The 12,214-nt window shown below is 45.6% G+C and overlaps 1 protein-coding gene across 1 annotated transcript; it reads left to right on the top strand.

Moving 5' to 3' along the window:
- The first annotated feature begins 227 nt into the window (after positions 1–227).
- LOC119487113 (protein mono-ADP-ribosyltransferase PARP12-like) lies at positions 228–1,265 on the top strand. The gene is made up of 2 exons (XM_037767774.1): positions 228–269; positions 499–1,265. Exons 1-2 carry the CDS (start codon positions 236–238, stop codon positions 753–755), a joined length of 291 nt encoding a protein of 96 aa, XP_037623702.1. The 5' UTR covers positions 228–235; the 3' UTR covers positions 756–1,265.
- Positions 1,266–12,214: the final 10,949 nt, after the last annotated feature.

Raw genomic sequence — 12,214 nt, 5'->3', positions numbered from 1 at the left:
AAAACAGTATTTTATGGGTTGCAATGGTCCTTTAAAGGAATTTCAGCAGGTAAAAAGGACTGAGTGGGCTATGATCTGTCAGATCTAATCCTCATAAATGAAATAAAAAAACTCACTGAATCACTGAAAAAACTTTCAGTCACAGCAATTTATGGTTTGTAGGTAGGTAAAATAACGAAGAGTCATAATTGCAAAAGAAACCTTTTCTTTATTTGATATAATAATTGACTGGAGGATGTGTGGTGTCCACGGCGCGGCCTACGGCAAAGGTACAGTAAAACAGCTTCAGCAGCCATTCCAGTAACGTGATGAATATACAGTATACAATGTGCACAAGCCACAAAAGAAATGTTATTTTGGTATGGGAGCAGTAAACTCTAATTCCAGATTCGTCAGGCTTTTAGAACTGGAAAAAAAGCAGCATACTTATACCATGGCAGTAGAAAAGAACCTATCACACTTGGACTGAGTCAGTAGTAATGCTCTCTCATCTTTTAGGGAGTTACTTTGCCAGAGATGCGTCCTACTCCAACATATATGCCAGGGCCAAAAGAAACCTGAACAAGATCATGTTTGTTGCTCTGGTCCTGGTGGGGGAGTACACCAAGGGAAGCAGCAGCTACGTCCGGCCCCCACCAAAAGGAAACGGCACAACCCTCTACGACAGTTGTGTTGACAGCAAGAGCGACCCCAGCATCTATGTTGTCTTTGAAAAACAACAGATTTATCCAGAGTATATCATCGACTACTCATAAGTCACAATGCTGTTGTTTTCCTTTGCCGAATGGTCAGGGGTAAATCTCTATTAAGGGATGATCTTTACTTTGACTAGAAGCAGTTAGTGGCTTTGTTAGAGGTTTGTGGAGTTCTACAGTGGTGGAAGAAGTATCAACACCACAATGTAAGAATACAAATAAAAGTTCTGCTTTCAAAATCTTAAGTAAAAGAACAATCCATAATTTTATGAACTGATAATGTTACAATATTTTCCAAGGAGAAAATAGAGGTAGTCAATGGGATTTTTTTGTGCAACTATTGTGTCCTGATGAAATGTGTCAGAAAATACTTATTGCAGAATGTATACCTAGAACATAATGCTATTCTTCTAGTGCTAGTCTTTTGTTGTGATTGGTGTCTATGTTGTCGTGATAACACTGTCTGCTGGCAGTCTACATGAAGGATGCTGAGGACGACAAATAGTCTGGTGTTCAGATATGGAATGAAATTAACTGGTTGTTATATAATAAACATATTACAAACAGCCATTAAAGTAGTCAATGTCATTATATAACGATAGAACAAACCAACAAAGAGAAATCTCATCATCACACGTGTTAATATTTAATTACACAGAAGCGGCATTTGGCCAGTTTTAAATGTACATCGTTCACACAGGCACATTCAGTCGTCTGCCATGTGTCTTTATGAGATCAATGATTGAAAAAACCCTAAAAAGAAAACAAGACGACAGAACACAAGAAATATAACATCCCGCAACATCAGAAAGGCACCAGAGACGCTCTTCTTAAGACTGAAATAACTAACTTAGAGACAGATTGATATATGGGCTTCTGTCTTAATGTAAATCAGAGTTTGTACAGTATCAGCTGTATGACTCCGTGGGAGCTGCATATGCAACCGTTTTTTCTAGCTTTTTTAGCTATTGAACATGTTCATTCAACATTGGGCTGTAATTTAAAAGGGCAAAGTGATTATGGATGTGTTATTCACAACAACCAGTGCTCCTATTGAGAGAGTGGTGATCAATACCCTGACAGGCCAGTAGAGGTCACTGGCTAGTCGAACCAGTGCTGGTAGAAGAGGGAATAACACCAGGTAGGCATCGGTCAGGCCTTCTTAAATTAATTTGACAACATGCGCCCACCTTGTCATTATCTGTATAGAAAACACTTTTCATAAAGAGCATAGACCACATGTAAAAATCTGTTGATACATCTGTTAGAATCTAAGCTAACACTCCTCAAGGAGAGACACTGAATCCTGCTGTTTTTCTGGATACTACTGCCTCATTTCAAGATCCTGAAACTTGCTTGATAAAGGTCTGTAGCCGGAGCTACAGGGGCCATGGCCATCTTGTCTGACCAACTGAGTATTGATAACTAAATTACATTAGCATCTGCTGTGCAGAGACATATCTGTGTACCATTAAAAACCTGGAACATAACTGTTAATCGTTTTATTTTAAAACGGAGTGCATATTCTCCTTAACTAAGGAGTGTTTCTCTTTCAGCTCTCTATTTCTTTTAGCAATAAAAAAACAAGATGTGATAACAGCATGGACTTTATTCATCCAAGGCTGGACATACTGATCAAGTAATAAAAATATAATCCCCTCAGTAAAACACAGTACAGAACAATGTGATGAAACAAAACAAACAAAATGTAACGATTAACATTAACATATTTGGGGGTTACATGGTACGTAAAATATTGCTGCTTTTCAGTGTTCTTCAATGTGGAAATGTGACAAAGTGCAGTAATATGTTGTTGAAAGTGGAGGTCACATGGGTCTGGGTATCATCGGATATTCCGTTTTTCCTTTGGAATTCAGAAAGGAAAAAACGTTTTTTTATTTTTTCGTTTTAAACCAAAAACCAGGAAACGGCCGTTTTCCCGTTTTTCGTTTCTGAATCAAAAAATGAAAAACGAACCCAAACCGAGCCGTTTGTTTGTTTTTGCGAATTCCTTTTCTCATTATTCGTTTTGAATTGAAGAACGGAAGTCACGTGGGTTTTTCGTTTTTTCGTTTTAAACCACAAACGAAAAACGGAATCACGTGGTGCTCTGTTTGTTTTTTGTTTCCAAACGAAAAACGAAAAAAACAAATTAAAAAAACGATCCGATTCAGTTTCTTCAAGTTTCTTTCTGTTATTTTCTGTTTTGAATCGAAGAGCGGAGAACGGCAGTCACGTGACCAGGAAGTGAAGGCAAACATGTCAAAATAAAAGCCAAGAAGATAGTTTGGTCATTCTATAAAAGTGTAACATTATTTAAGAACAGGATCAAAGTAACAGTAGAAGATAAATAGGCTAAATAAATACACAAATAAATACATACATAGATATTTTTGTTTTGTTCTTTTCATTAACACATGAATATCTTTTATCCAAAAAGTGTGTGATAAATTACAGGGAGGGTCTCTATAGATGTTATACAACAGGGAGGGTCTCTACAGATGTTATACAGAACTCTCACATAATTGACACTTTTCTCTCTCACACTCTTACTATGGGCTGTTTCTTTATGTCGGCAGGTGAGAAGCACTATGTGGCTACTCCTTTCAACACACCTGACACTTCCACCTGATCCCTTCACTCCACTAGGAAGGCTGTAGCCGAGTAGTTCTACATCATGATAATGCTGATTTTTCAACCAGCGATTATGACATTAATGCCAGCTAGACAGAATAAAGCTCTGTCTGTTATGACAATAGTACTGTACTGAAGGCCACTTCATCACTCCAGATACTGTAGATTTAACAGATACCTGCTGTTTTCAGACGGCTGTAAAGAGTCACCCGAGTAAAGGAAAGGCCTTCAGTACAGTTCTATTGTCATGACAGACAGAGCTTTATTCTGTCTAGCTAGCATTAATGTCATAACGTAAGTTATGTCCATAACTATGGATCTATGAGACCGAAGGATGACCGTCACCACGGTCTTCACCTTGAATGAAGCCATTCTTCTTCCTATCTGCGAGACCATAATATCAACAAAGTCATGTGACTGACCTTAAGAGGCTGGCCGTAGGTTATAAAGCAACCGGAAAACCATGCCTCTTCCTCCTGCCTGGAACACCTCAGCCCGTTCTGAGCGACAAGAGATGGTGACGGTCATCCTTCGGTCTCATAGATCCATAGTTATGGACATAACTTACGATCTATTTCGACCTCACTCTGACCGTCACCACGGTCTTCACCTTGGATGACTAATATCAACATTGTCGCGAGGAACGGAAGATTCCACCGCCTCACCAACATGCTCGGCGGCCGACATAAGAACTGTGGAGCCAATTGCCGTAGACGTCACATTGACTCTATAAAACCTTGCAAACGTGCATGGAGTACTCCATGATGCTGCTGCACAAATGTCCCCAACAGCAACTCCCTTTAGAGCTGCCCATGAAGTGGCCACACTGCGTGTGGAGTGGGCTACCAGACCTTCTGGAACTGGGAAATCTTGGTTAGAGTAAGCCTGAGAAATTGTCTCCACCAACCAGTGGGACAGACGCTGCTTAGACAGGGGGTGACCAAACTTCTTGCCCCCATAACAAACGAACAGCTGAGTGTGTGCCTGCCTCAGCGTCCGAGTACGATCAACATAGGCCTTCAGTGCCCTTACTGGACACAATGTATGAAGATCCGCTCCCTCTTGGCAAGATGGATCAGGTTGGAATGTTTCCATTTCAATAGCCTGATTCACTGTCTGAGGGCTTACCACTTTAGGGAGGAAGAACGGGTTCGGCCACAGGGACACCCCTGTATATTCTGCTCTCCACCTCAAGCACTCGCTGCTCACAGACAGTGCGTGTAGCTCGCTCACCCTCTTGGCAGAGCAAATGGCCAAAAGGAATGCAGTCTTGTGTGACAGAAACTTAAAATCTGACTGTTCCAGTGGTTCGTATGGGGCTGTAGCCAAGGACCTCAACACCAAAGGTAGGTCCCATGATGGAGCCCGTAAACTCCTGCCTGGGCGCAGACGGTTAGCACCTTTCAGAAACTGGGACACTATGGGGTGCTTCCCTACCGAAAGACCCCCCAGTATGTCATGGAAAGTAGAAATAGCCGCAGTGTAGCCCCTCAGGGTGCTAGCTGCCCTACCTGCATCCAGCAGCGACTGGAGGAAGTCAAGTACCAAAGCCACCGGGCAGGTGACGGGATCTGCCCCTTTATGGTGGCACCATGATGAGAACAACTTCCACCTTTGCTTGTAATTGTAGCGTGTGGAGGGTGCTCTAGCATTATCTATGGTCTCCCGAACAGCGTCACTCAGGTCATGAGAGACGGACTGAGAAGGGGCCAAGCCCACAGCTGCATAACAGCTGGCTTGGGATACCAAATTTTTCCTCCCGCCTGGGACAGAAGGTCCGCCCTGAGTGGCAAGGGCCAAGGTCGGCCGTGAACCAGGCGAAGGAGGGCCGGAAACCAATGTCTCCCCGGCCACCGTGGGGCTACCAACAGAACCTTGTAGTGCCCCCGGTTGATTCTGTCCAACACATGAGGAATCAATGGTAGTGGGGGAAAGGCGTACAGTAACCCCTTCGGCCACTCAGTGAGACAGAGCATCCAGGCCCAGAGGACCGCCTGGAGGCCTCAGGGAAAACCACAGCTGGCAATGGGCTGTCTCCTTGGATGCGAACAGATCTACCTGAGCCATGCCAAATTGAGTCGACAAACTCGCCACCACCTCTGGGTGTAGTCTCCATTCCCCCGGGAGAGGCCCCGATCTGGAGAGGAGGTCTGCAGCCCGATTCAGCACCCCTGGTACATAGACAGCCTTTAGCGAGGCCAGACGTGGAAAAGCCCAAGGCAGAAGCCTCTGTGCAACCTTGAGGCAACGCAGAGACTTCGTGCCTCCTTGATGATTGACATGGTAAACTGCGGCAGAGCTGTCCGACTTCACCAGGACATGCCTGCCGCGTATGAATGGGAGAAAGGCCCTGAGAGCCAGATGCACAGCCCTCAGCTCGAGCACATTGATGTGTTCGGTGTCCCATGGAGGTTTCCAAACACCTCTCGCCATTCTGCCCTCCCAGACTGCTCCCCAGCCTGTCATGGAGGCATCTGTGGACACCAAAGTCCTCCTTGAAGGCAGATTGCCCAAGGGTACACCTTGTGTGAGCAACTTGTGGTCCCTCCATGGGCTCAGAGCTCTCTGACATGACTGAGTCACTCTGAGCTTCACATGCCTGTCCCTCCGTGGATGGAGGTTGAACGCATTCAGCCACCGCTGTAGGGGCCGAGCCCTGAGCAGGCCCAGCGGAATCACCAACACTGCTGCTGATATCAACCCCAGCAGTCTCTGAAAGTGAACCAACTGTAGGCGTTTGCCCAGTCGGAAGATACGCAAGACCGTTAGGATTCTCGCAACCCTCTGAGGGGTAAGGGACGCCTTCATCATAAATGAGTTCAGGCAAAGTCCCAAGAATACTGTTTCCTGCCTCGGTTCGAGGTTGCTTTTCTTTAAGTTCACCCTGAAACCAAGGGATTGGACATGAGCTAAGACCCTCCCGGTATGCTGCATGACCTGTTCGCGAGATGAAGCGCAGACCAGCCAGTCGTCCAGGTATGGCAGGATCTTTAAGCCTGCCCTCTGGAGTGGTGACAGAGCGGCTGCTACCACTCGAGTGAAAACTCTCGGAGAAAGGGAGAGACCAAACGGAAGGACCTTGAACTCGTAAGCTTGCCCTTGAAATGCGAACCGTAGAAACTGCCAATGTGCCCGACAAATGGGGACGTGGAAGTACGCGTCTTTTAGATCGATAGTGGTGAACCATTCCCCTTGCTCTATCGACTCTAGAATGTGCCGTGTGTGCAGCATTCTGAACGGCAGAACCTTTATGTAAGTATTTAGGCGCCGGAGGTCCAGGATGGGACGTATCCCACCATCCTTTTTGGGAACAAGGAAATATGTTGAATAAAAGCCAGCTTGCTGTTCGCTGGGCCTTACCTTCGCAATTACTTTCTTCTGAATGAGGATTGCAATCTCCTCGGACAGAACTTTTGCCTGGACTGGGTCCTTGACCAACGTCATCTGGACCCTGGAAAAAGGTGGGGGCCGCCGCCGAAATTGAATTCTGTAACCCCTTGCAACAGTAGCCACTACCCAGGGGTCTGAGACTTCCTTCTCCCAGCTGTCCAGGCGTAGCTGGGAGTGAACCTTGGTGGCTGCCCCACCACTCCTATGCAGAGGCCCCTTGGGTCCCTGGACTCTTGGGGGGGCGTCTCCTTTGAGGAGCCCCTCTTGCTGTAGGCCGGGGCTGAAACCCTTGATGCTGCAGTCGCAGTCTTCCTGCAGCATCACCCGAACCTTGTGCACCTGAGCCCTGGCGCCTGCCACGCATCCAGGGCTCTGGATGACCCCAGGCAGCCTGGAATTGGTGCTGCTGGCCCGTTGGTCTCTGCCTCGTCGCTGCAGGCCGACTGAATGTGCGCTGCACGCTCTCTCGAGTACGCAGAGACTGTTCAGCTTTCTCCAAGACACTCTGGGAGTCAGAGTGAAAGACTCTACCCGGTACCACCGGCATGTTGGTAAGCTCCTTCCTGATGTTCTCGGGGAGGGTTGTCTGAGCTAGCCAGATCTGTCTGCAGGCCATCATGGCTGACGACATAGCGGAACCGATGTCACGAGTAAGCTGAGAGTGTGTGGACAGGGCCGCATCTATCAGGTTTCTGGTGTCCTGATCACCCGCACTAGCGGTCCTTCTGAGCGCTGCTAACAAGAGAGCGAGTGCATTTCCTGCACGCGCCGCGCGGGCGGCTGCATTATAGGACCTACAAACCAAGTGGTCTGTCTTCTTGCACTCCTTACGAGGACAGTGTGGATTAGTGGTCACCCTATCTGGGCCTAGAGGGGTTAAAGCTGCCATTTCCCTCTCTACAGGCGGCATATCGCCCAAACCCGACTCATGGGGGTACTGTGCCTTGGCTAGCCTCCTGCACCCCGAATTAAACTGAGGGGCGCTACCAGGATTATTCCATGACCTCCTTAACATCTGACAATAATCCTCGGCTGCAGGAATAGTCACTGAGGGACGAGACTGCGAGATGCCAGCCCAGACTCCCTCCGATGAGCTAGGGGTTTCAATTGGAATTGAAAGGCCCATAATCTTAGCCGCACTCAAAACCTTTGAAAACACATCACTGGGAACAGAATCGCCAGTACCATCGTCTACGGACGCAGACTCACCTGTGTGAGATAGGCTAAGGCAATGTGACTCTTCAGCAATCTCTGGGTGACCCTCGTCCTCCAAGAGAGAAACCTGAGCATAAAGTGATATAGCATCAGGGTGATCTGTCTGATGTTCTTCATATGCCGGCAAGTCCCTAGGGGAGATCCCCTCCGAACAAGCCGCAGTCAGTGGAGCTGCTCTCTGAGCTTCCATTCTACTCACCCTGTCTGCCAGACCACGAATGGCGGCCAGGATTTAACACTGAGTATCCTCCTGCCCCCCTGCCCCATCTACAGGTGGGGCTGGACTCTGCAGTGGCGGAGAGTTAGTCTCTGTGGCACGTTTTTTTCCATGCCCCTGGGACTGCCCCTGTTTACGCTTGCGGGAGCGGTTTTCCGTGCGACGCTCTCGTTCCCTACTAGGGGGAGCAGCTGCCGCAGTGTGTTGGGAATGCCCCTCAAGCCTAGCCCTTCGGGCCCTTTCCTCCAGAGGCAGATCAATGGCTGCTGGACATGGGCAATCAACGTCATCCATTAAATGCGCCATGCCCAAACAAGACGGACACTCACGGTGACCGTCGCGAATGTCCATGGCTGCCCCACAGAACCGACAAGTCTGGGGAGCCATAATAGTACCAATTAACCCCTCCTGCTGCGAACAGTAGTCAATGGGGATATATGCTCACTGGCTCAAAGGTATAAACAAAAATACTGCTCATAAGAACTAAAAATCACCCCTTTCCTGTACGCGGACGTACAAGGGGGAACAAATAACCAAACCCACCTACTGCGCACAGAGGTTTAAGGGAAAAATGAAAACGCCCTTTAAAACACAAGGGGAATGCAAGACAAAATCCTTGGCTAAATAAAATATGCCGAAGAGGGATTCGAACCCCGGCCTACCGCGGTAAGAGCGCCCGCTCTACCGGGTGAGCTATAACACTCAGTGGGCCATTTATCGGCGCGCCACTATTTAAATAAAGAGCACCACTCGTGTACGCACGTGTATGAAGAGTGAAACAGAAAACTTAATTTGCGAAACAGCTGAAAGCAGTAACTCTGCAACTGCTTCCAAGGGGAGAATAAGCAAAGCTACTCACCCAAACGCCAACTTACGCAAAAACGCCAAACAGGCTATGGTAATCAGCCGCAGGTGATATCATTCATCTTACCTGCAACAACAGAGAGTTACATACAGAACTCATGGGAAAAACCACAGAAATCCTCAGGGACACAAGGCACCTGCACACTAAAGTGACGGATTATTGGCTTCCCGACATACTTACCGGTCTCCGATGAGGCGAGAAAGGCAAAGAGGAAGAGGCATGGTTTTCCGGTTGCTTTATAACCTACGGCCAGCCTCTTAAGGTCAGTCACATGACTTTGTTGATATTATGGTCTCGCAGATAGGAAGAAGAATGGCTTCATTCAAGGTGAAGACCGTGGTGACGGTCAGAGTGAGGTCGAAATAGATCCACTGGTTGAAAAATCTGCATTATCATGATGTCGAACAAATTAAGTAAAATTACATATTATACCAAATAGGCTAGAAATGATTGAAAAGCATCATAAACCACCAAACAGAATACAGAAAGTTAGTGATTTCAGTTTTTTAGTGAACTCAGGCTGATTAATCATCATATTACACTATGATGTCTGAAGGTTGGCAAACATGCTGATCAACCATACTTATCTATCATTGACCATGATTATTGACTTGACTTTTCATCTATAAATGCGTCAAAATTGAAAATTTGACTGAAAAGAAAATCCTTGGGGATTGAGGAGTGGTGACCTCTGACCCCTACGGTGACCTCTGACCCCTACGGTGGGTAATGTCACAGAAGGCCTACTCATAAAATGCACTGACTTCACTGATACCGAATCTCCCTCCAAACTAAATTGTAAAGCTGACGGCCCTTCAATATGATCTGATCAATACAATACAATCAAACTTTATTGTTCACCAGGCTGGAAATTTGTCTTCGGCTCACAAAACACAGAAAACAACAGACATTAAAAACCAGACAGCAGTTAGTAAAAAACAAAGACAGGTTATGTTACACATTAAAACAGTTCATGTCAGTGTCTGTGGCTCAGATCTGCTCAGTCACTGTGTTGAGTTTAGAATATTGATGGCATTTGGGATGAAAGACTTTTTAAACACATGTTTAGTTGCCAGAGGGGCTCTATAGCTCCTCCCGACTGGCTGAGGAGAGGATGGGAGCTATCTGCCAGGATACTCCTCGCCTTCTTCCTCGTCCTTTCTGTAAAAAGTTGAGTCAAGGGCTTTTGGGGTTTACCAACTATTTTGCCTGCCATTGACACAATCCTAGACAGTTTATTCTTCTATCTACAGTGTAGGTGACCGTACCAGGCAGGAAGGTTAAAGGTTAAAACCCTCTCAACAATAGTTTTGTACACTAATTCTAAAATCTGCCGGCTGACACCGAGGCCACTGAGTTTCCTTAGAAGATAAAGGTCTCTGTGAGCATCTCTTGAAAATATACTCTGTATTTACAGAGAAGCTCACCTGGGTGTCCAGGACTGTACCGAGGTATTTAAAGTGTCCCACAGTTTCAACATGTTGGCCATCAAGTGAAACTAGCTCTGTGATCAAATGTTGTTTTGTGCAGCACATGATTAATTCTTTCTTCTCAGCCACATTGATTTCTAGCTGGCTAGTGTGACACCGTGTCTGAAGGGCTGTAGTGTGGGCCAGATAGGCAGCTTCACCTAGTGGGCCTGTTTCCTGTAAAAGGTCAACTAAGGCCATGTCATCCGCATACTTAAACAGTCTAAAATGTTTCTCATTGATCATAAATTCATTAGTAAAAAGAGAGAATAGCACAGGGGAAAGAACACAGCCTTGTGGGCAGCACGTCTGACATGTTCTCTCTGATCCACACAACTAACCCTGTGTTGATGTTGAGATCAATGAGCCTTTTCAGGAGAATATGCGTCTTCATTGAGTTAAAAGCTGAGCTAAAATCCGCGAATAAAGCTCTGGCATAACCTTTAGGATGCATAAGGTGTTTTGTGACTGTGTTAAGCAGAGTCAGCACAGCGTCATCTGGGCCTCTGTTGCTCTTATTTAAGCGAACTGGAGCAGATCTAGCACTGTGCTGGTCAGGTGGTTGGCAAGAACTCGTTCCATGGTTTTACACAATATGGAGGTTATTGCGATAGGCCAAAGATCATTTGGCTTACTTGCGTCGGCTTTTTTAGCACAGGCCTAATTATTGTGAATTTCCATGATTTTGATGAAGTGGCCTTCAGTCCAGTACTATTGTCATGACAGACAGAGCTTTATTCTGTCTAGCTGGCACTAATGTCATAATCGCTGGTTGAAAAATTAGCATTATCATGATGTAGAACTACTCGGCTACAGCCTTCCTAATGGAGTAAAAGGATCAGGTGGAAGTGTCAGGTGTGTTGAAAGGAGTAGCCACATAGTGCTTCTCACCTGCCGACATAAAGAAACAGCCCATAGTAAGAGTGTGATTGAGAAAAGTGTCAATTATGTGAGAGTTCTGAATAACATCTGTAGAGACCCTCCCTGTAATTTATCACACACTTTTTGGATAAAAGACATTCATGTGTTAATGAAAAGAACAAAACAAAAAAATATCTATGTATGTATTTATTTGTGTATTTATTTAGCCTATTTATCTTCTACTGTTACTTTGATCCTGTTCTTAAATAATGTTACACTTTTATAGAATGACCAAACTATCTTCTTGGCTTTTATTTTGACATGTTTGCCTTCACTTCCTGGTCACGTGACTGCCGTTCTCCGCTCTTCGATTCAAAACAGAAAATAACAGAAAGAAACTTGAAGAAACTAAATCGGATCGTTTTTTTTAATTTGTTTTTTTCGTTTTTCGTTTGGAAACAAAAAACAAACAGAGCACCACGTGATTCCGTTTTTCGTTTGTGGTTTAAAACGAAAAAACGAAAAACCCACGTGACTTCCGTTCTTCAATTCAAAACGAATAATGAGAAAAGGAATTCGCAAAAACAAACAAACGGCCCGGTTTGGGTTCGTTTTTCATTTTTTGATTCAGAAACGAAAAACGAGAAAACGGCCGTTTTCTCGTTTTTCGTTTAAAACGAAAAAATAAAAAAACGTTTTTTCCTTTCTGAATTCCAAAGGAAAAACGGAATATCCGATGATACCCAGACCCACATGACTGCTGGATTTGGGGAGCACAGGAGCATGCTCCCTGGAAACAGGTACAGGTGTGCTGACTGGGCAGCTGACACAGACAGGTGCATTGAGTGAGTTCATTCACTGTTTGAGC

Source organism: Sebastes umbrosus, chromosome 4, assembly GCF_015220745.1.
Source record: "Sebastes umbrosus isolate fSebUmb1 chromosome 4, fSebUmb1.pri, whole genome shotgun sequence".
In the NCBI taxonomy this organism is placed as follows: domain Eukaryota; kingdom Metazoa; phylum Chordata; class Actinopteri; order Perciformes; family Sebastidae; genus Sebastes; species Sebastes umbrosus.
Note: the sequence above shows the minus strand (reverse complement) of the source record. Positions and strands in the feature narration are given on the sequence as shown.